Source organism: Mustela erminea, chromosome 19 (assembly GCF_009829155.1).
Source record: "Mustela erminea isolate mMusErm1 chromosome 19, mMusErm1.Pri, whole genome shotgun sequence".
In the NCBI taxonomy this organism is placed as follows: Eukaryota; Metazoa; Chordata; class Mammalia; order Carnivora; family Mustelidae; genus Mustela; species Mustela erminea.
The window spans coordinates 33,436,038-33,458,430 of record NC_045632.1 but is presented as its reverse complement, the minus strand read 5'-3'; the positions used below and the strand labels follow the sequence as shown (position 1 = coordinate 33,458,430).

The 22,393-nt window shown below is 49.0% G+C and overlaps 1 protein-coding gene across 1 annotated transcript in view; it reads left to right on the top strand.

The window, feature by feature from the left end:
- Positions 1-19,890, top strand: part of AMFR (autocrine motility factor receptor) — a 39,566-nt gene extending 19,676 nt beyond the window's left edge. The window contains exons 8-14 of the mRNA XM_032325119.1: positions 840-950; positions 7,452-7,642; positions 9,640-9,743; positions 14,140-14,274; positions 15,971-16,054; positions 18,769-18,953; positions 19,599-19,890. Of these exons, the coding sequence (XP_032181010.1) occupies positions 840-950; positions 7,452-7,642; positions 9,640-9,743; positions 14,140-14,274; positions 15,971-16,054; positions 18,769-18,953; positions 19,599-19,746 (958 nt within the window). The 3' untranslated portion in view covers positions 19,747-19,890. The remainder of the gene's footprint in view (positions 1-839; positions 951-7,451; positions 7,643-9,639; positions 9,744-14,139; positions 14,275-15,970; positions 16,055-18,768; positions 18,954-19,598) is intronic.
- The last annotated feature ends 2,503 nt before the right edge of the window (positions 19,891-22,393 follow it).

The window sequence follows — 22,393 nt, the reverse complement described above, 5'->3', positions numbered from 1 at the left end:
AACTGGACTCATTGTAGACCTTCCATAATAACCGATCCCGGGTGATCCGAGAGCCACTCTTGTTAGCTGTTAACAGCAGGGCAAAGATGATAAGTGGAATCTCTGGAGATGGACTGCCTGGTGTGAATCCTCACCTACATGAGGCTTTACTTTGTGATTTGGGGGCACCTTAGTGAGATCTCTGTGCCTCAGTTGCTTCCGCTCTAGGGATGATAGCAGAGCCTTTGTCCAGGAACTGCTAGGAGGAGTCAGTGGGGTAATGCAGGTTACATGCTTAGAACAGGGTGGGTATGTAATAGCTGCTCAATAAATTCTAGGTAGTTCTTATTATGCCATTATTTTTATCATCATTGTCCTTAAGTGGAAGCTTCCTTGGGCTTCTGTGATCTGTTTTATGAAGTAGGTCTCACTTACTCCTTCCCCATGCATGTTTACACACATACACACTCTTAAGCTCGCCAAAGGAGGGACTTTCTTGCCAACCTGCTGCTGTGAGATGAATGGGTACCCTTTAAGTGTCTGGGGGAACAGTTTGGCTCTCCAGGGATGGGTCTTAACTCCTCTGGTTTGCCCAAAAATGTTCCCTCAAGTCATTTTTAGCTAGTGTGTTATGTTGAAGGAACTAACAGCTGTTGTTAAGACAGAGTTCGTTTCTGTGTGTACATTTCTAACTTTGATGGGCTACGAAGAGAAAGCAGGTGTAATGTTTCTGGTGGTTGGAAATGTTTGAACCAGTTTCCTTTGTTAACTGCTGTCAGAGGGCAAAGTTTGCGACGGGGCACCCAGTGTATGTGTGGGGAACTGACAGAGGGGGTCTGCTGGCTGCGTCTCTTTTGCAGGTTTGCAGTTGCAACTCCCGAGGAGCTGGCTGTCAACAATGACGACTGTGCCATCTGCTGGGACTCCATGCAGGCCGCGAGGAAACTGCCCTGTGGACATCTTTTCCACAAGTAGGGACTGGTGTTCTGTCCAGGGCGTGAGGGTGCTTTTTGGGCCCATGCTCCAGACCACTCCTAGCAAGGGAGGGGGGACAATACCTCAGTCCGGCTGGAGGGCTGGCAGGGAGTGCTGTGGGAAGCTTTGGGCTGTCCTCCTCCATCCCTCCGCCTCTTCTCTATATGGCAGGACCGTTCCCCACTCACCGCCTGCCATCGTCATTTCTGGGTCTGCTGTCTTCATATTCCTTGTCAAGTTAAACCCTGAAGTAGTACAGATATGCCTGCAAGATTTAAAAGAAAGGGACGGGGGGAATCCTTGCTTTCAAACAGTTTATGCACTCACTGGGACAAGAGACTGTAATTTTCTGTTTTGCACATGCACAAAAGCAACAGAAAAGCAACATGCCAGGGAGGTGGGTTGAGTTGGGGATTGGACCAGGGCCGCGGAACAGTCCAGAAAAACTGATGATGTTATCAGGGAGACCAAAACAGCATTTTCAGAAAATCTTTTTTTTTTTTTAAGATTTTTTTTTTTTAATTTGAGAGAGAGCGCATGAGCAGGGGGAGGGGCAGAAGGAGAGGGAGAAACAGACACTGATTCCAGGACCCTCAGATCATGACCTGAGCTGAAGTCAGATTAACTAACTCGAATTAACTAACTGAGCCACCCAGGCACCCTGGATTGGATGTTTTTTTGATGATGAGGTACCTCTGAGCTATTTTTGGCCTTTTGCATCTGTGATCATTTTTGCACATTGAGAAAATTTTCATCTTTATATCTTTAATCTTCCTCTTCTCATTTTATATTCCCCAATTGTTTTTCTTCTTCAATTTCTTCTACAATTTTCTTCTCCTTTTCTTAATATTAGAAGGGCTTTGAAGCTTGAGCATCAGTAGCTAAACACGTATATTTTATTTTAATGTTAATTTTTTAAATTTAAATACTTTTTTTCAATTTAAATTTTAGTTAATAGACAGTACCATATTGGTTTCAGGAGTAGAATTCAGTTACTCATCACTTACATACAACACCCAGTGCTCATCACAAGTGCCCTCCTTAATGTCCACCCCCCCAACCTGCCTTCCTCCATCAGCCCTCAGTTTGTTTTCTGTTGTTAAGAGTCTCTTATGGTTTGTGTCTCTCTCCTTTTTTCTTTTCCCCCCTCCCATATGTTCATGTTTTCTTTCTTAAGCTCCGCATGAGTGAGATTATATGGTATTTCTCTTTCTCTCACTTATTTCACTTAGCGTAATAGTTCCATCCACATCATTGCAAATGGCAAGATTTCATTTTGGATGGCTGAGTATATTCCATTACATATATATACCACATCTTCTTTATCCCTTCATCAGCCGATAGACATTTGGGCTCGCTCCATAGTCTGGGCTCTTGTTGATAGTGCCGCTGTAAACATTGGGTTGCGTGTGCCCCTTCAGATCTGTGTTTTTGTATCCTTTGGGTAGTAATTCCATTACTGGATTGTATAATAGTTCTGTTTTGAACTTTTTGAAGAACCTCCAAACTGCGCTCCGGAGTGGCTGCACCAGTTTGCGTTCCCACCAACAGTGCAAGAGGGTTGCCCCTTCCTCCACATCCTCGCCAACATCTGTTGTTCCTTGTGTTGTTAATTTTAGCCATTCTCACAGGTTATGGGGTGGTATCTCAGTGTGGTTTTAATTTTCATTTCCCTGATGATGAGAGATGTTGAGAATCTTTTCATGTGTGTTTTAGCCATCTGGATGTCTTTGGAAAAATGTCTTCTGCCCATTTCTTAACTGGGTTACTTCTTTTTTAGGTGTTGAGTTTGATAAGTTCTTAATACATTTTGGTACTAACCCTTTATCAGATATGTCATTTACAAATATCTTCTCCCATTCTGTAGGCTGCCTTTTATTTAAAAAAAATTTTTTTTTAATTAAAGATTTTATTTATTTATTTGACAGAGAGAGAGAGATCACAAGTAGGGAGATAGGCAGGCAGAGAGAAAGGGGGAAGCAGGTTCCCCGCTGAGCAGAGAGCCTGATGTGGGGCTCGATCCCAGGACCCTGAGATCATGACCTGAGCCCAAGGCAGAGGCTTAACCCACTGAGCCACCCAGGCACCCACATAGGCTGCCTTTTAGTTTCGTGATTATTTCCTTAGCTGTGCAGAAGCACTGTATCTTGATGAAGGCCCAGTGGTTCATTTTTGCTTTTGTTTCCCTTGCCTCCAGTGATATTTCAGGAAGAAGTTACTACAGCCGAGGTGAAAGAGGCTGCTGCCTCTGTTCTCTAGGATTTTGATGGTTTCCTGTCTCACATTTCCATCTTTCATCCATTTTTGGATTTATATTTGTGTATGGTATAAGGAAGTGGTCCAGTTTCATTCTTTTGCATATTGTTGTCCAGTTTTCCCAACACCATTTGTTGTCTTCTTTTCCACTGGATATTCTTTACCTGCTTTGTCAAAGATTAGTTGACCATATAGTTGTGGGTCCATTTATGGAGAACACATATGTTGATAAAATTTCTTTTATATTGGGTGTTCTGTTGGGGTCTGGGGCTAAAACAGAAACCGCAGATACGGTCTTTGCTTTCCTGCTGCTTGTAGCTTAATGGAGGAGAGGAACAGAAATCAGCCAGGCACATTTCTGAACGTGTACGTATAAATGGAGCTAAGGACTCCAAAGGAAAGGAACGTGGTTCCTGAGAACTTGGAGCAAAGGAATCTGACTCAAGCCTGGAGGAGTGACTCCGGGTGATGAGTGGGAGTTGAGTCAGCAAAAGGGGAGTGATATTCTAACAGGAGGGAATGGGGTGTGTGGAAGGAACTGGAAGAGAATTGGTGTGACCAGGACTTAGAACCTACGAAGGGAGTGGCGTTTGCTGAAGCAGGAGAAGCAGGCAGGAGCTAGACCTGCAGGGGCTTGAGGGCCGGTGGAAAAGGTGAGAAGTCATTGAAGGGCCGTAGGAGGCGTTGGGGATCAGATTTGCAGCTTGAGAAGATCAGGAGGACTGGTTAATAAGGGCTTCAGTGATTCAGGCGTGTGTTGAGAGTAGCTTGGGCTGGAAGGGGCTTGGGGAGACATGGGCAGATCGGAGGAATGGAGGCGCGTGGTGCTGAATTGGCTCTGGGAATGAGGTCTAGAAGAGGAATCAGGGATTCTCCTGGTTGTGCGACTGGGTAACTGCATGTATAGCACTGGTTGAGGTTGGAAGACCAGAGAATTCACGCAGCATTTCTCCAAATAAAGCACATGATTAGATTAAGTTTACAATTTCCTTCTTTGATGAAGGCAAAATTCACCTAACAATGAACCGTCTTAAAGTCTACAGTTCAGTGGCATTTAGGGCATTCAGTGTTGTGCGGCTACCACTTCTTGGTAGTTTTGAAACAGTTTCGTCATCACAGCATGACCCCGCACACTCATGGGTCCCCATTTCCTCCTCCTCCATCACCAGGCAGTCACTAACCTGCTTTCTGTCTATGAATTTGCCTGTTCCGGACAGTTCATATAAAAGGAATCCTACCTTTTGTGACTGACTTCTTTCAGGAGAATGTTTTCAAACATGAATAGGACGTCTTGGTTTGCCTTACACTGAAGCTTTGGTTAATAAAATGGGAACAGGATTGTGGGATGATAGTTGTTTTGTGCTGGTCTCAGCTTATCAGTAATCAGTATTGGGGCCACACTGGCCCTTGTAGTTCTTATTATTCGCAGACTGCAAGATACCATTAGCAATAACCATCAGGAAAGTTTGGGGGAAAAGGGTTTCTACATCCCAGGTCTTGGAAAGCGCATGGAACACCTGGGGCTGCACAGTGAGGTTATCAGTAGGATGAAAGCGTGGGCCTCAGGTTCTGCTTTTATTAGGTTGGAGGATGGAAGCCCAGGGTTTTGTGGGCTCACTGTTGGTGAATTTAAAATGTAAGAATAGGGGCACCTGGGTGGCCCAGTTGGTTAAAGCCTCTGCCTTTGGCTCAGGTCATGATCTCGGGGTCCTGGGATCGAGTCCTGCATCGGGCTCTCTGCTCAGCGGGGAGCCTGCTTCCCTCTCTCTCTCTCTCTGCCTGCCTCTCTGCCTACTTGTGATCTCTCTCTCTGTCAAATAAATAAATAAAAATCTTCAAAAAAATAAATAAATAAATAAAACATAAGAATAGAGGGCACTTGGGTGGCTCAGTCAGTTAAGCATCTGACTTCTTAATTTTGCTTAGGTCCTTTTCTCAGAGTTGTGGGATTGAACCCTGTGTTGGGGCTCTGAGCTCAGCAGGGAGGCTGCTTCTCTCCATCTCCCCTTGTTCTCCACCCCCCAACTCACCCATTCCCTCTCTCTAAAATAAACAAATCTTTAAAAAAATGTTTAAAATGCAAGAATAGGAGTTTAAAGCACAGGAAGAGAAAATATAGTATAGTAACTACCTTACTGGACAGTTTGGTCAGTTACCAAAATCAATCAAGATCTCTGAAACAAACTAAGGGGGCTGCTGGCTCCTCATTTAGTCCTGTGGCTGGCGGTGTGTTTATCTGAGAGAGTCATCTTGGAGGTGAGTGCCTTGGCCATCGAAGAATGCAGGCACTTGTACTGCAAAGAGAAAAGCTGGCTGTCAGGACTTAACACTCCAGTAATCAAGGGTAAATGCATTTTAATTTATGATAAAACTAAATGTCTAGATGCCAGGAGATTGTGTAGCTAATTTGTTTTCATGGAAGATGCCTTTAGAAGATTTCAAAATCCAGTGACTATTTTATTACATTGAAGTGTCATACTTAGAAAGGGGAGAAATACTCTTTCAATAGGGTATGAGTATAGTCACAGAGAAAAATACCCATTTTTCTCTGAGGTTTGGTTTCTTTGGCTGGGGAACTCTAGCATTTGATTTCTAAGGTCACTGTATCTGGTGGTTCTCACCTTGAAGTTTTCAGGCTATTATATTTGATGTGGGAAGGTTTTGCAGAATACAAAATAAAATTAGGTTTGCTGATGAAAAGTGTGTCACAGTGTAGCATTATTGGAGGGTGCCTTGGATCTTAACATACTTCTGTAGTCCCACACAAGGCTAATTTTACTGGTGGTGTGATTTAAGGATGTTCATTAGGGAAACAGACTTTAATTAATTAATTAATCATCGACTTCCCTTATGAGGAAGGGAAGTGAGCTTTTAAAAAATACAATCATTTATTTGACTAAATGGTCACAAACGGAAACTTTATTCAAATGTGATAAAATTGGCTGTAGACACTCGTGTTTTGGTCACATTATTGTTATAAACTCCTCTGGTGCACAGATGGTAAGAAGTAGCTCCATCCTGGCCTTGGCGACGATTTTGATACCTAAGTACTGACAGGTTGCCAGAGGTTTTGGGGGTCATTGCTTTGGGGTGAGGCTCTCCTTCCTAACATGATATGTGCCCATGTCTCCAGATACTAAAAAGACACAGAGGAGGGCACCAGGTGGCTCAGTGGGTTAAGCTGCTGCCTTCAGCTCAGGTCATGATCTCAGGGTACTGGGATTGAGTCTCTGCTCAGCAGGGAGCCTATTTCCCCCCTCTCTGCCTACTTGTGATCTCTCTCTGTCAAATAAATAAATAAAATCTTAAAAAAAAAAAAAAGACACAGAGGAGGTGAGCACTTTTTATTCAGTCCCTCCTTGAATTCTTAGAGAAAAGATAACATGTTATAGGATGGGAAGGCTTCTTGAAATCTTAGAAGAAAGTTAATATATTATTATAAAATAGGAAGGAACCTTAGAGACATTTCATCCAACCTTGGTTTTGTTAGTTCACTTCTCGTTAATGGACAGCCCAAATAGTTATTGGCTCTGGCATACTTAGGACATTGTCATTTCCTGAGAGAGAGGGCGAAAGTAGTGTCCAGCCTTGTTGGGAAAGCAGAGTACAAATAGTAGAAGGTTGGAGAAGCTGAGGTGGTGGGTGGACAGGAGTGGTTGGAGGTAAGCGAGGTAAAGAGGAGAGTGAGGGCATGAGGGGTTGTGATACTTAATAAGAAAGTGGTGTCATCGTGGGAGGGTGCTTTCAGCAGATAAGGGGCTCAGGGTAAGCTGGAGGGAGAGGAGCTTTAGTTAGAGGGAGATGTTTGAAGTCAAGAGTTTGAAGAGAAAGCCAAGGTTATGACCATGTTCGTGGGTAGCTGAAGTAGAGTTGAGAGCACTGATCAAACTCTGTAGAAGATTCAGATTCACAGGAGGCCAGGGTGCAGCCACATGGATTCTGAACTAGTTGAATGGAGTTGGAAAGGAAGATGGTAGCCATGTGTTGGGGTCTTATTTGAGAAGGGTCATGACCAGGAGCCGGCTAGGTGACCATGTATGTTGATGAATTAATATTCACAGCAGAACACGCTTAGAAGTATATCAGTGAAGAGGTAAGGTCAGCAAACATTTCTCTATATTTAAATCTCACTATCAGTAAATAGAAGCAAAAAAATCGCAACACATTTGCTACATTCAGAGTGCTTCTGGTGAATTCTCACAAAATATGCTAAGGATATCTTATTCTGGACTTTCTGGTAGCTCCTGCCTTCGTTCCTGGCTAGAACAAGACACCTCCTGCCCAACATGCAGAATGTCTCTCAACATTGCCGACAATAACCGGGTCCGGGAGGACCAGCAAGGAGACAACTTGGATGAGAATTTGGTGCCTGTGGCAGCCGCTGAAGGCCGACCTCGCCTAAACCAACACAATCACTTCTTCCACTTTGATGGTTAGTTTCAACCTCTAAAGCTGTACCCGAGGGGCTTTCTCCCCTAAGAGGATGCTGTTTTAATTATAAATTGCCCTGCGTAGGCCAATTTACTAGAAATATTTCCCTCTTAATTGAAAGTGTTCTGTGGGTGCGGATAGCCTTGGGGAGTTACTCTATGCCAGGCATTTGCTGGATTTTCTGCAAATGTGTGGGTGGGGGTGGGGAGGAGGAGGTGGTCCGAGTACTGACTCAGTCATGCCTGTGAGGCACACACTTAATCAGTTTACTGGTTTACCGGCGCTAATGATTGGTTCTGTCAGTGCAGTGCGTAAGAGTATAATGTAGGATGGCGGGGCAGCCTTTGCAGTGAGTAACCAGAAGTGGAGTCTGAGCTGGAAGCTTTTCCTCACCCATAAAATATGGGTGTTCTACCTCTTGGCAGTGTTGAAAGGAGTTGTAGTAAAAACTACATTTAAAATTCTGAAGCCATGGGCTCCACATTGGGCTGGTTGACCGTCTTTCCTTAATCCACGTTGAGATAAGCTGTTATGGATTCTCCTCTGTTTTTGATACCACTGAGTTCTGTGAGTTCCTATTTGTTACCGTGGAACAGGTGTTCCTGGAATTTTGTTGGGAGCTGTGCTGTTCAGAACTGGGATTTGAGTTTCCAAGGGTGGAGCGTGGCGGGAGCCGTGGCGTGTTGGGGAGACCTCTGAGAGGAGGATCAAGGACAGCAGAGTCTGGTCTCTGAGAGCGGGAGGTGAGGCCGCTTGGCTGGCTGGGCCGTGGCCGCTCAAGGCCTTAGAGGCGGCTGCTTTGTTGGCTCAGTTAAGGCCTCTATCAGGTGTGACCTCGGAACGGCGCAGGCAGATAGTACACATGGGGCCCGGCTGTGTAGTCTGTTACGTTACGAATTATTACTAAAAACTTAGTCAAAACAGAAAAGTCAGCTTTGTTTCTCTCTGGTAAGTACGTGAAATAATTACCCAGTTTTTTGTTGGGCAAGGCCTTGAGACCCATTTAGCCTGTTTTATATTCCAGGCCTTAGTGCCTCTTTGGGAAGGAGATGGAAATAACCCCTAAATGTGTGGCTTTGACAGCAGGTTGCTTCACAGCCAATACTTGGTGGTGTTTTGTTGTTATGGTAAAGATTTTTACTTGAGAGAGAGTGAGCGGGGGAGCAGGAGGAGAGAGAAGAAGAGAATCTTGGGCAGACGCTGTGTGGAGCACAGAGCCCAACACGGGGCCCAGTCTCACGACCCGGAGGTCATGACCTGAGCTGAAACTCAGAGTCAGACGCCCAACCGACTGAGCCACCCCGGCTCCCTGGTGCTGTTTTATCTTGGGATCCTCTTTTCTTAGGGAAATGGCAGAAGCAGCAGACTTCTTGGTACTTTGAGTCCACAAGCCTGTGTCATGGGACACTCTGAAAAGAATTTTGAATTGTATCAGAAAATCAGGATCTTCAAATCAGATGATTAAATAGAAAATACTTCTTGAACGTCGTTGTGAAAGTGACATGTCCACATGAGTAGTAAATGTGTATAGTGTGAAAGAGAAGAGCACAAAGCCCTCTTTGTAGCGATTGTAGAACCTTGAAAAAGCTCCCTTATTTGCCAGGCTATGGGCAGATTGACGTGTGGACCCAGAGCCACGGGAAAGTGGGAGAGCCTGGTGGTGAAGTGTTCTGGAACCTGACTGATTCCAAATCCTGACCCCCATAATTAAATTGTATGGACTTGGGCAAGTTATCTAACTTCTGAGTGCTGTGGGGGCAAAATGCCATGGCCACTGGGATCCCACTAAGTAGAATGGGGATCCCAGTAGATGACGATACCATGTGTACTATGTGAGGCTTTAGACATGAGCTTGTCCACATGGGACCCTCGGAGCAAAAGGCCTGGCCTGTAGTAAGGCCTCAGTGGAATCATCTGGTGGCCCGGAGTGGCCGACACCAAAGTAGACAACACAGGGAAAGGGATCTCTAATTTGTGCTGGCTTCTCGTTTGTCTTAGGGTCCCGGATTGCCAGTTGGCTGCCGAGTTTTTCCGTCGAGGTGATGCACACCACCAACATTCTAGGCATTACGCAGGCCAGCAACTCACAGCTGAACGCAATGGTAAGGGGCCCTGAGCGCGCCAGGATGGTGACCCACTGAAGAGGGGTTGACGGTGTGCGGGGTGTGCAGGCTCCCCTTGGTGGAGTAGCGGGATTCTCAGGGGCATCTTCTGTATTCACTGCGACCACTTAAATTCCTGTGTTTCCAGACTTGGAACCGCTTTGGAAACCGGCTTTCATTTTCTTTTCTTTCTTCTTCTTCTTCTTTTTTTTTTTTTTTAAGATTTTATTTATTTGACAGACAGAGATCACAAGTAGGCAGAGAGGCAGGCAGAGAGAGGGAGAGAGGAGGAACCAGGCTCCCCACTGAGCGGAGAGCCCGATGCGGGGCTCAATCCCAGGACCCCGGGATTATGACCTGAGCCGAAGGCAGAGGCTTTAACCCACAGAGCCATCCAGGCGCCCCTAAACCAGCTTTCAGTTCCATTGCGTGGCAGATAATTTATTCTTTTCTGAGCCCTGCCACACTCACTTCATCATGCTCTAGGCCAATCTGGGGGCTCTCCTGGATTTTAGCCAGAAGTATTTGGAGATTCAGTGACTAGAGAGAATGATGGGTCTTTTATTAAAAGTTATATTGGGCCTACGAAATGTGTTTCCTGACCCCTGGCCCCCTTCTTTCCCCAAATACATAAGCACACACGTGTCTGTGGAGGTACACGGGTATACTTTGAGATCTGAAGGCACGCATGCTGCTGGCTCAAGGGTAGTCTCCAGATATTCTTTGTGTGTTTCTAAAGCTTTATCATGTGCTGTGTATTTTTGTTCTGTAGAGTTAGAGCAATATGTTCATCATTGCAATTTAGAGTTCACTGTGACTGTAAATGCAGGAGTCTGACAATGCTCCCTACCCCGGTCCTGCTGAGATAGGGCCTCTGGTTGCCCTCGGTAAGCCTGGTCAGTGCTTCAGAGTGTCCCTGGTTCATTGTTCATTCGTGTCTTTCTCTTCACGACTTGATTCGACAAAGCTGTCCTGAAAGCCTGTTCTTGTGACAGGCACTGTGCCCTGTAAACAGTCGCACAGCCCCTGCCAGATAACAAGGCGGTTGTGGGCCCCACTCCTGGGGGCGTAGATTCTAGCCCGGACGCCTGATTACACGCAGAAACAAGGGAGCTTACTGCCGATGTGGTGAGGGCCCCGCAGGGAGTCAGGCTGGTGATGTGGCAGGGTAGGGGCCGTGAGGGCTGTGTTAGGGGAGGCGGCCAAGGACTTCTCTCCCAGGGGCGATACCTCAACTGAAACCGAAGGATGAGGAGGAGGCAGTTGGGGGAAACAGGCAGTGGAAACCATGGGTGTGGATGCTGGGAGGCGAGAAAGCACTGCGGGCAGAGAGGTGGCTAGAGCCTAGCAAGTCTGGGATCAGGACAATGGCGAGAACTGAGCTTGCAGATCCAGGCCAGGCAGGGCTTAGTAGGCCACAGTCCGGTTTAAATTTTTTTTTAAAGATGTTTTTTTTTTAAAGATTTTATTTATTAGAGTGTGCATAAGTGGGGGTGGAGGGTAGAAGCAGAGGGAGGAGCAGGCTCCCCACTGAGCAGGGAGCCTGATGTGGAACTCCATCCCAGGACCCTGAGATCACGACCTGAGCCGAAGGCAGAGGCTTCACCACCTGAGCACCCAGGCGCCCCCCCCAATTTAGGTTTTGTCTTGGAAGTATTAGAAGGTTGTTCAAGGCCTCTTTCCTCCCCCAACGGACGGACATTTAACAGAATGATTTGCTTCTGGAAGACTGGATTCTGGGGGGCCGAGGGGAAGCCGTGAGCCAAGGTGGGAGGCAGCGGCAGTGCAGGTGAGAAGGGTGTGGTTGGACCAGGCTGTTGGTGGTAAAGATGAAAAGAACGGGCCTCGTGACGACACTTGTCAGAAGGTGAACTGACGGGCCTCGACAATACCGTGCTTTGGGTGGAGGGGTGGCCATCGCAGTGGGTTTCAGTGCCACCGTGGGGCAGGTGGAGGTGCTGTGCACCGACCCAGGTGGGAGCAGGACTGGAGCCGGGGCCTCGGCAGCCCCTCAGGCCGGGCGGGAGCTGTCCCAGCGGAGATGTCACGGCGGTGTCTGTTCCTCGCTGAGGAGCAGGTGGTCTCCGAGGCCTGTGGGCTTGGATACTCTCAGTGGACTGGAAACGCGTGGCAGCTGGAGAAGCAGTGGGATAGAAGTGGTGGCTTGAGAGGATTAGGGCATCGGGGAGTTTTGATTTTCTAAGTTTTTTTTTTTTTTTAAGGTTTTTGAACAGGCCATTTTACACAGGTTTCAGAAGCTGTGGAGAAGGAGCCAGCGAAGTCACGCTCCCATCCTTTCCTCCGTGCACCCAAGCCCCTGTCCCAGCAACACCTGTGGGATCATGTTTGTCATTTCGTGGCTGGCCTGTTTTACTTGCCACGGTTCATCCACGTAGTAGCAGGGGCCAGAACTTCTTTTGTTTTTAAGGCTCACCAGTACTCCTTTGCTCAGCCACATCAGCAGTGCGTGCGTGACGTCATAACGGGTGCATGTGGTCTGCAGTGTGGCAGCCTGATGCGGCCTCCCGCTGGCTCGAGTCTGGCTCTGCGAGTGGACTTCGGGCCCCGGCAGCTGTCAGAGCTCTGCAGGTGGATCACCTCACTTGCTCCCTAAGAAAATCAGAATCCTGGGCACGTGAACCTCTAAGCCTAGGCTGGGGTGTTTAGACTTCTCAGAGAGGCTCTGGCTCTCTTCTTCCAGCTCCATGATGGATTGGAATAGCCTATTTTTAGCACCCCAAGTGTACTGGCCCCATACATTTTTTATAAAGATCCAATATTGAACTCACTGGATTTTCTGGAAGAAGAGCTTTGGTCTAGTAAAATGAATCTCGGGCATGTTTTTATTTGGGAAGTGAAGGGAAAGCTGTTTTAGAGAAGAATGCTATCTGATTGTCGAGGTTTTTATGGACTCCTCTCCATTTAGCTTTGATTCAACCTGGAGGAAAAAATGCTCAGCTCTCATTCCTGTAAACCCTTCGGGGTGCCAGGTGTGTGGGGGACATGGGGCCTGCGGCAGGACTCTGCTTGTCTTGTCCTTGTGCCCCAGCGAGACACTAAGCACCCTGATCTTGGCTTTCAAGGCCCTGATGTTGGATGCCTTCCCCTCTACTAGCTAGAACACCCTGCTCCTGCCGAGCTAGCGCCCCTGTAAGCAGACTTCCTTGTGCCTCTAAAGCAATCCCATTATTCCTTTTTTTTCCTTTTGATTGTTGGGCTTTTCCACAAACAAAACCATGAATATAAGCATTATAAAACAAATACACATACATGAAAAAAACAAAGTCTGGACCCCTTTGATGTGAGCGTGGGTGGGGGTGGGCCGGAGACCTGTGCTGCCTTCCCTGCACCCCGACTGCCACTCAGCCCAGCGTGGACTTGCTGATGTTTCTTGACTGCAGTCTGAAACTTGCAGCTCTCAGGTTCCAAGTTTACATTCTTTTTAATCTTCTTTTTCCCGGTTGTAGTATAATTTATGTATGGTAGATTCACCCTTTGTAGTATCTGATTCTGTGGATCTTGTAACTCCTACAATTGTGTGGCCGTCACCATCCTCAAGATAGAGAATGGTTCCATCTCCCCTGCCCCAGATGACATCATGCCGCTTTGTCATCACTTTCTCTCCCCACCCCAGCCTCTGGCAACCACCTATCTGTCTTGTGTCGTTTGATTTTGCCTATTCTAGAATGCTATAGAAATGGAATTCTATAGTAATAGCCTTATGAGTCAGGCTCTTTCACTTACTCTAGGCATTTGAATTTTGTCCATGTGGCCGTGTATCAGAAGTTTGTTCCTTTTTGGTGGTGTTCTTTAAGGAGGACGCTTTTTTTTTCCCCCCCCAACCCCAGTTACACTGACCTTTAAAATGAACACTTTAAAACTGGAATTTTCGAGTTGAGCCTGTTTTGGGATCCAGCTGGATTTCCGTGCTCTTTTTATCTTGAAAGTGATGCTGTCCCAAGTTACCTGTTTGTGGAAAAACGCCAGAAGCAGTGAGGTTGACCGGGACGTGCAGAATAGAGAGGCCTCTTGCTCATGTGTTCAAGACCAGATGCCAGGTTCAGTGCGCAGAGCTTGCTGTACACCACAGCCCCGAGCAGTAACTCTCGAGAGTGAATGTCTCGGGGCACCTGGGTGGCTCAGTGGGTTAAGCCACTGCCTTCGGCTCAGGTCATGATCTCAGAGTCCTGGGATCCTGGGAGCCTGCTTCCAGAGTCCTGGGCAGGGATCCTGGGAGCCTGCTTCCAGAGTCCTGGGCAGGGAGCCTGCTTCCTCCTCTCTCTGTGCCTGCGTCTCTGCCTGCTTGTCATCTCTCTCTGTCAAATAAATAAATAAAATCTTTAAAAAAAAAAAAAAGAGTGACTATCTCATGGCCTCTGTGTTTGTGTTCCTCCAGGCTCATCAGATTCAAGAAATGTTTCCCCAGGTTCCATACCACCTCGTGCTGCAGGACCTCCAGCTGACCCGCTCGGTGGAAATAACCACAGACAACATTTTAGAAGGACGGATTCAAGTCCCTTTTCCCACACAGGTAAGTGCAAAATAGATTCATTCTTCACAAAGACTTAATCCTGTAGATTAACTTTTAGTTCCTTAATTATCAATCATGATTGATGAATTTCCTAACTTTGCACATCTTAACTGAGGACAGACCCACCCCAGGGGCTCGGAGGAAGACAAAGACAAATGTATTGGGGAAAATGTTTTGTACAGGTGGATACCGCAAGTCTGCCCACTTTGCCTGGCCCTGTAGGTCGTCATGGCATCGGTTCCTCTCGGATGGATTGGCAGCCTTTTTTGTAAATGGCAGTTAGAAATATTGTAGGCTTCGTGTACCGGGTCCCTGTTGTAATGTCTCTGCTCTGCCATTAGCAGCCATGGACAGTATGTGAGTGTGGGTGCCTGACTGGTTTCTAGGAAACATTTACAAAAATAGGTGGAAGGGGGAATTTGGCCTGCAGGCTGCTATTGGCTGCCCCCAGCTATAGGAGGCAATGCCCTCCGTCCCTGGTTGGCTGGGCACCTTGGTGTGATTTTTCCATCAGGTGTGACAGCTCTGTGATGCTGGGACTCCTGACTGCTTTAACAAGGACAGATTTCCTGACCCATTATATAACCTCTTTGAGTACAAGGGGTATTAACGTTTTACTTATTTATTAACTTAAATTTTATTATTAAAGGGTGGTGGACAATGTTGTATTAGTTTCAGATGTAAGACACAGTGATTTGACCGAAATATTAACGTTCTGAAGCAAGCTCTCTGGCAGGCCCAGGGGATCAGTACATGACCAGGGAGTCATTTAACAAGAAATCATTCAACTTTGTGCATAAGAATATATGGAAATGTGTTAACAAAATCCTAAAACTTGAGAATCTTTTGAGAGAGAACAAGCCTGGAGTTTGGAGTCAAATGGGCTGATGTTAGACGTGGCTTATCGGTCCTTCCCTGTTTGACCTGGCTGTTGACTTTGGATTATCCAGCAGTAGACCCTGGGACAAGGGTTCTAGTGCCAGTGGGTCATTTGGGAAGGTTCTAGGACACAGGCAGCAGGTGGGGCTATGAGATGGGTGCAGGTGGGGGGAGGCAGCCAGTAAGTGCTTGTTAGAGCAGCTTAGTGTCCTGAATGACTAGAGCTTGATCCCACGGGAGGCCTCCGGAGGGTGGGGAGTGGGGCCATTTGGATGCCAGTTCCCATCAACTGTTGGCTGAGGGCCACTTGAGGGGGTGGGGTGCACGGTGACCTTGTGCAGGCAGAGCAAGTTCTTAGCAGTGATACGAAGCCTGGCCAGCTGGCACTGAGGTGGCAGGACCTTCCAGGGAGATGGACAGGGCTTCAGTGCATCTGTGGCCTCGGCCAGGATCTCAGACTGGCTGCAAATGAGAGGAACAACAGTAGCTGCTTCACAGAGTGTTAAGATCAATGAGGTGGTCCTGTCGGGTTTCTGTAAGTGCTCAGTCAGTGTTACCTGCTGTTGGTATGTTCCCGTTGTGTGGTCACTGTTCCTGAGGGAAGGCAGAATGGGAGCCAGGTGATATCTGAAGCTCAGGCCTCGGGCTCCCTTGCCTTATTTTTGCTGTCAGTGGCAGCTTTATTGCTGCCGCAGACTTTGTCAAAGCCCAGACACTGCTGGGGACCCAAGCTCTCTCCGTACCCCGGCTTCTCCCTGGCCCTGTTCTCTAAGCCCCGAGCAGCTCCAGACTGTCTGTGCTGCTGTTTGCCTTTCAGCGCTCAGATGGCATCAGGCCGGCATTGAACAGTCCTGTGGATAGACCAAACGGAGACCAGGAGGAGGGAGAAGCTTCTCTGCAGGTAAGGCCTGCACCCTGGGGAGAGAGTGTGTGCATTCCCGTGCCTGGCAGTGGTCTTCAGTCCTGCCTCTCATGTTCATGAAGCCTCGGGCCGGGGTGGCAGAGAAGGCCCTGTGCCACAGCATCCCAGGATTTCAGGTTAACAAACCGATCGGTGCCCTCAGCATGGCCTGCATTTCTATCCAGGGCCTGCAGCCCGCTCCCTGGGCATTATCCTCAGGACCTGGAGGAGAACAGAGTCATGCTGTCCCCAGGCCAGCTCTGCCGCCTTGAGCTTGAGCACTAGGAGGGGCAGAGGAAAGCTGGGTATAGGCAGGACATAGGGGGATTGGACATCTGAACCCAGACGGAGACTGTTGAGGTCTTCTCCCACACACCTCACTTGCCCAACTCAGCATTTCCAGGTGCTTCCATGTACTTCAAGCAAACGAGACCCTCTGCGTGGTGTGGAGGTGGGAGGTGCATGGTTTTCCTGGGAGCTAGCTCTGCCTAGATGCGCACTTGGGGGCCTCAGGTGGCCGCCCTGTCCGCAGGCAGCTCCTCTGTCTGGTTTCCAGGGCAGAGGCGCGCCCCTCTGCACGCTTTCGGCCCCCTGGGCTCTGGCTTACACCCTTCATCTCTACTTCCAATTTGCCTAATCAGTGACCACACTTTTCCAGAAACTTTAATAGACTGGAAAAACTCCCAAACCACCCGGTCATTGTGTGTCTGTGATGTGAGGCTTCCCACTCACAGGGTTCGGGTCCGACCCTGGTGTCGCCTCATCCTCCAGTGTCTCTCGGGGTGCTTCTTGAAGCAGCTGTTCTAATACCTGACTTGGAAACTGTTTTCACTTTGAATGCTTTTCCCTGCAAATTGGAAACCGTAAGACTAAGACTTTTTCAGAATCCATTGCTGAGTTAAATTTTTCTAACACAAATCCATGTTTGGATTGGGCAGCATTTGTAAAATGGCGCCTGGCTTTTGAAGAAGGGATTCAGGTTTGCATTTGTAGGTTTTTAGGCAGCTGGTCCAGCCTAGATCTGAGTGCTGGGCTGGCTGGGGGCCCCTTGGGAGGAGAGCACTTTCATTTTCTGTCCCAGTTCCCCACCTCTGTTTTTACAGTTAACATGAAAGTGTCTGAATTTTTTCTTGCACAGTGAAGGAAAATGACTTATTTCACAAGGAACATGGTATGTAGTGGTTTCAGTCTTTCTCAAGAAGTAAGAAGTCCTCGGATAACGGTCTCTTAGCAAAGACCTCGACGTAGCCCAGGCGCGGCATGAACTGTGCCGGTACTGAATGCAGAGGCTCTCCCCTGCCTGAGCTCAGGCTGGCTTGGAAGCCCGCAGGGCTGGGGGTGGGCGTCTGTTTCCTTCCTTTGTCGCCTCCTCCACTCACCAGCTGCTCTTTCTAGCTCCTCCGGAGTCAGGCTCAGGAGGAAGGCGGGTTGGGTCTGGCCACGTGACCCCAGTGTTTGTGTGTGGGGTGTGTGTGTGTGTGTCTGTGTGTGTGTGTATATGTGTGTATAGAAGGGCAGGTTGGGTCTGGCCACATGACCCCAGTGTGTGTGTGTGTGTGTGTGTCTTTGTCTATGTATCTTTCACAGTTGTTACCTTACAGACCCCCTGCCCCATCTAGCACCGGAAACCCCAGCCCGGGCCGGCTCTCTGTGATCGCGCCCCCACCTCTGTGGAGCCTGTACCACCCTCCGCGTGGTCCTGTGGGCAAAGTCTGTTTCAACAACCTCAGGCTGGTCCCCTCCTGCAGGACCCACAGCCATCTCCCAGGACACACAACAGGGCCTTAGGGTCAATGCAAGTTGAACTTGCTCCCCTCAGAGACTTTTTTTATCTGCCACGAGCAAGTTTCTTGGTCTCGAGATTCCTCAGGGGTGTTAGTCACCACCAGTTCCCAGGGCCCCAAACTGTAGGGAGTGTTGGTCTGGACATATGGCTTTCTTAAAGTCCCCTCACTTAGTAGGCTGAAAGCAGGGACGGGTGACCGTGCATGACAGATGAGTGCCACACAGAGGAAGGCTTACAAATAGGCCAGTCTCTCAGTCTCTTCCACCTCAACTCTTGTCGCCTAGAGCTGGGTGCTGGGCTGACCCTGGGCTGCTTGGGTCGGTCCATTGGCAGGAGCACAGCCCAAGTGTTGGGGGGGAGCCTGGGCGTTGTCTTCGTGTTCAGAACTTGAGCCCAAACTGAGAGAGTCCCATTTTAATATCCTGTTACACAAGGAATCGTGTGACTTATAGCTGTTTAAAAAAAGATCCTTAGAATTTATCCCTTTTAATCTGCCTGCCTCTGTTTTCAGAGTCCAGTGAAGGTATAAAATTTGTGCAGTAACTGCAATAATACTTGTGTAAGTGTGAGAGTGACTTGTAGAGCTGAACAGAACCTTCCCAGAATGCAGACTGAGCGTTAACTTTATTACTTTCTGACAGTACAATTTCGAGGTGCCTCTGTTTTTCCATACTGATAATCCTGTACAACAATTTCACTAATACCGAACATTTAGTCAGATGCTGTTTCTAGTGGGGCCCAAGCCTATACAGCAGCTGGTCCTTCAGGAGCCCCCATCGGCCATTCCGCATATGCTGCTGGTTCCCCAGCTGGCAGCGCACCTCCCCGTGGGTCCAGAAGAACACTGGGGCACTTGGGTTAGGTGGGGAATCTGCTCTTAGGAGGGTGGCCTGCGGTCACAGTGGTCCCTCGCTTCCTCTGTGCCCAGACTGAGCGTGTGCCGCTAGACCTCGGTCCTCGGCTGGAGGAGGCCTTGGATTTCAGCGAGGTGGAGGTGGAGCCCAGTGAGGGGGAAGACTTTGAGGCCCGGGGGAGCCGCTTCTCCAAGTCTGCGGATGAGAGGCAGCGCATGCTGGTCCAGCGGAAGGATGACCTCCTGCAGCAGGCTCGCAAGTGAGTTGATCTCTGGCTCTCACTCATCTAAATCTCCGGTCACAACCTGGTGGCCCAAAGGCCCTTGTATCAGGCCCACACTGTGCCTTTTTTAAACAGAGGGCCAACATTGAAAAACCATTAGAAACATTCTGATTCCAAACATCTTGGAAAACCGAAGGGTCTGGGCCTAACTGGTAACCTCCAGCAGCTGGTCGTCTCCCGTGGACGGCTTCGGTCACTCTTTTTTGGAGCACCTGTGTGCTAGTGTGACCTAAGCCCTTTGTGCTGATGAATCAGATTCACTGCCCTCTCGGAGGGAGCACTGTCATTGCACTTACGGGCTAGAAGTAGAGCTGAAAAAACAGGCCCAGAGAGGCTCCCCCCGGGCTGGTGTCCACTCCCAGGCCCGCCCTCCTGGCCGCTCGGGTGGCCCTACGAGTGGCCTGTGCAGCAGGAGGGGCTGAAGAGCCCTCAGCGGGCCTCGGCACAGAGCTTCTCCCATCTGGGGACAGGTGTCTTCTTCACGGGCTGCTGCCGAGTGACTGCCTCACGGCGCTGTCTGGGAAATGGGAGAATTACAGACAAAGACACGGCCTGTGCGTTTCACAAGTCCATGTTCCAGAGCTTCCATCCCATCTCACGCAAGTCCTTTGGCTTTTGTAGGCGTTTCCTGAACAGAAGTTCTGAAGTCGACTCAGCCTCCGAGAGCTGCCTGTCGTCAGAAGGCACGACCTCCGACCCTGTGACCCTGCGTCGGAGGATGCTGGCTGCGGCCGCCGAACGGAGGCTCCAGAAGCAGCAGATCTCCTAGCACTTGGCTGCCACCCCCACCCCCGTCGCCTCCAGCAGCGCCGCCGCCCGGGCCTGGCCCCGGTTCTGCCCGCTGTCCGAGGAGGGGCTCGGCCCCGCTGCCGCTGTATAAAGCATGTGGTCTTAATAGTGTTTGGACAGCTGACAAACTTAATCCTTTTTTGTAATACTTTCTATGTGACATTTCTCTTCCCTTTAGAAACACTGCGCATTTTAATTCGAGGCTTGATCTCTTCTGGCGTTGACTGGGCTTCTGAGGGGTGGGGGGTGGGCTGACCGAGAGGAAGAGGGCGGCCAGGCACCCCGCAGCCAGCAGCTCCGATTCCTGGATCATGCCCGCTGGTGTCCTGAGCTCCAACTCTGGCAGGCAGGGCGGGGGCTGGGCTCCCGAAGAGCCGTGGGCAGTGGGCAGCCCACGGAAGTACCCAACTTCACCGCTGGGTACTTTCGATGGTCAGACCGCTGCTCTCGGTGGGGAGGCACCCTAAGGCCACAGCCCCAGGCTCCCGGAGCCCCAGGGCGGCAGGGCATCTTGAAGTGACTCTTGGTTTGCTGGGTGGAGCGGAGGAGGGGAAAGGCCAGGGCGCTAGAGTGGGAGGAGGCGGCCTGCCGTATCCCAGTCCATCTGGGATAGCCTGCCGAGCCCTGGCCCAAAGCTGGCTTTCTTACCGGTAACGCTGGGGCTCCAGCAGCTCATGAGCACCGTTGCGTGTCTGTCCCCGGCTCTGGAGTTCACGGCCCCCCACCCCAGACACGGGGGCTGAGCAGCAGGCTTTGATTAGGATTTGAATTCCTTGGGCAAGTGAATGAGGCGATGCCAAAGCCTGTGGATTTGGTCCTTAGAGAAGAGGAGGACCTTACGCACTGGCCAGTCACCGTTAGAGGGCTTTCTCGGAAAAAGAGATCTCTCTTGTGTCTCTCCCGGAGCTCTTCCTGTTTGTCACTTTGCTCCTGGTGGTTTCATTAAACATAGGTAGGACGTTGAAGCCACCTGCCTCGGAACAGACCTGGGTCCTGAACCTGGTCTTCAAATTCTTCACACGTTTAACTTCCAGGATTTGAAACACGCAATCACAGGCTACATAGTTCAGTTTTATGTCCTCTTGGATTAAGTTTTTTTTTTTTTTTTTAATGTTTTAAAGCATAGTTTTATGATAGTCTTTTGGGGAAGAATCCAGTATTATCTAAAATTATTGGCAAAGTTAAATGTATTTTACATAACTGAAAGTTTTTGGAATGTTGACAAGTAATTGAAAAGAGTGATGAGTAAATGTTTAGGCCAGGATAATTTATTTGAAGAAATCTTTCAAAAGCCTTACCTTGAAATGCTGTTAGTAGATTTCTGTGATTTTTTTAAAAAATTGGTTTTGTTTTGCTGAGAGCATAGCTATTTGTTTTTATTGTAAAACAATAATAATAATAAAATGCAAACTCTTCTAGTGTGTTGTGTGTGGCTGGAAGCTAAGGCAGTTTCTTTTCGAGGGGCCAGAGTTGAACCCCACTTTGATGGAGGGTGTTTCCCCATCCTGACATCCTAGGTGTTGCACACATTAAAGATGACCCTCATTCTGTGTGTTCTTAGGTTTCAAATGTGTGAAAAGAGGGAATGGCTTGGAGACTGTTAGAGGGTCTTGAGACATTGGAATAAAGCTGTCTGCCCGTGATCAAAGCGGAAACCTGCCTTCTGTAGCTTAAAGTGACCCAGGAAGAGAAGCCCTCAACGCGCCCTTAGATTTTGTACCTGGACAGGAAAGAATCCTGGGCACTGTATAGTCGCTTGGCTTTTGTCACTTCTTGGGGGAATCTGGGACAGAGGCTCAGGGCAGGGCGGTGGTTGGAGGCCAGGCCAGGGTCTGGCCACACTGGGGCGGGGTGGGGGGGTGTTCATCCTGTGCTGTCTCCTGTGCACTGGCGGTCTCCGGGGCTCCAGCTCCGATTTGTCAGCTACGAACAGGTGCTGTGGGGAGTGACGGTGGACTTGCCTCTGCCCTCTTCACGCTTTTTTGGAAGTGGTCCCTGTTACCGCTCCATTTTCTTATAGGCCCTGTTTTGTTGACATCTTAGGTTCTCCAAAGTCCCTCACCCTCAGCCCCCGCCCCCCCACCCCAAATTTTGAGGCTTTTATGAACCCCAGAACAGTGGGTCTTTCTTGGGCTGATAGAGATCCTAGGTGTCCAGGTGGCCACACGGACCTGATTTCTTACCTGAGCTGTGTAGACCATGTGCCGTCATCCTCAGCCAGCAGACGCCGTCCTCGGGAGTGGAAGGCAGGCCGAGGGCTCTGCCAAGCGGGGCATAGCACATGCAGGGAGCCACGGCCTTGTGACCAGCGGTGACATCGAGCGGTGACCTCTGCCCGCCTGCCCTGCCACCCTTCCTCGTCTGGAAGCCTCCGTGTCTCATCTCATCGCCCCTACTCGTGGTAGGTAAGAAGTGGTTCCAACCTGACTGCGCACTGGAGTCACTCGTGGCGCTTCTAGAAATCGTGAGGCAGAGGTTGCCGCCCCCTAGCTCATTGTCCTGATTGACTCATCTTTCCCTGCACTCTTTCCCCCAAAATACTTCCTGACTTTGTAAAGAGGATAGGGCAGAGTCCTGTTTGTTTTTACCTACAAAACTCATCTGAAAGGTAGGAAAGAACCCTGTTG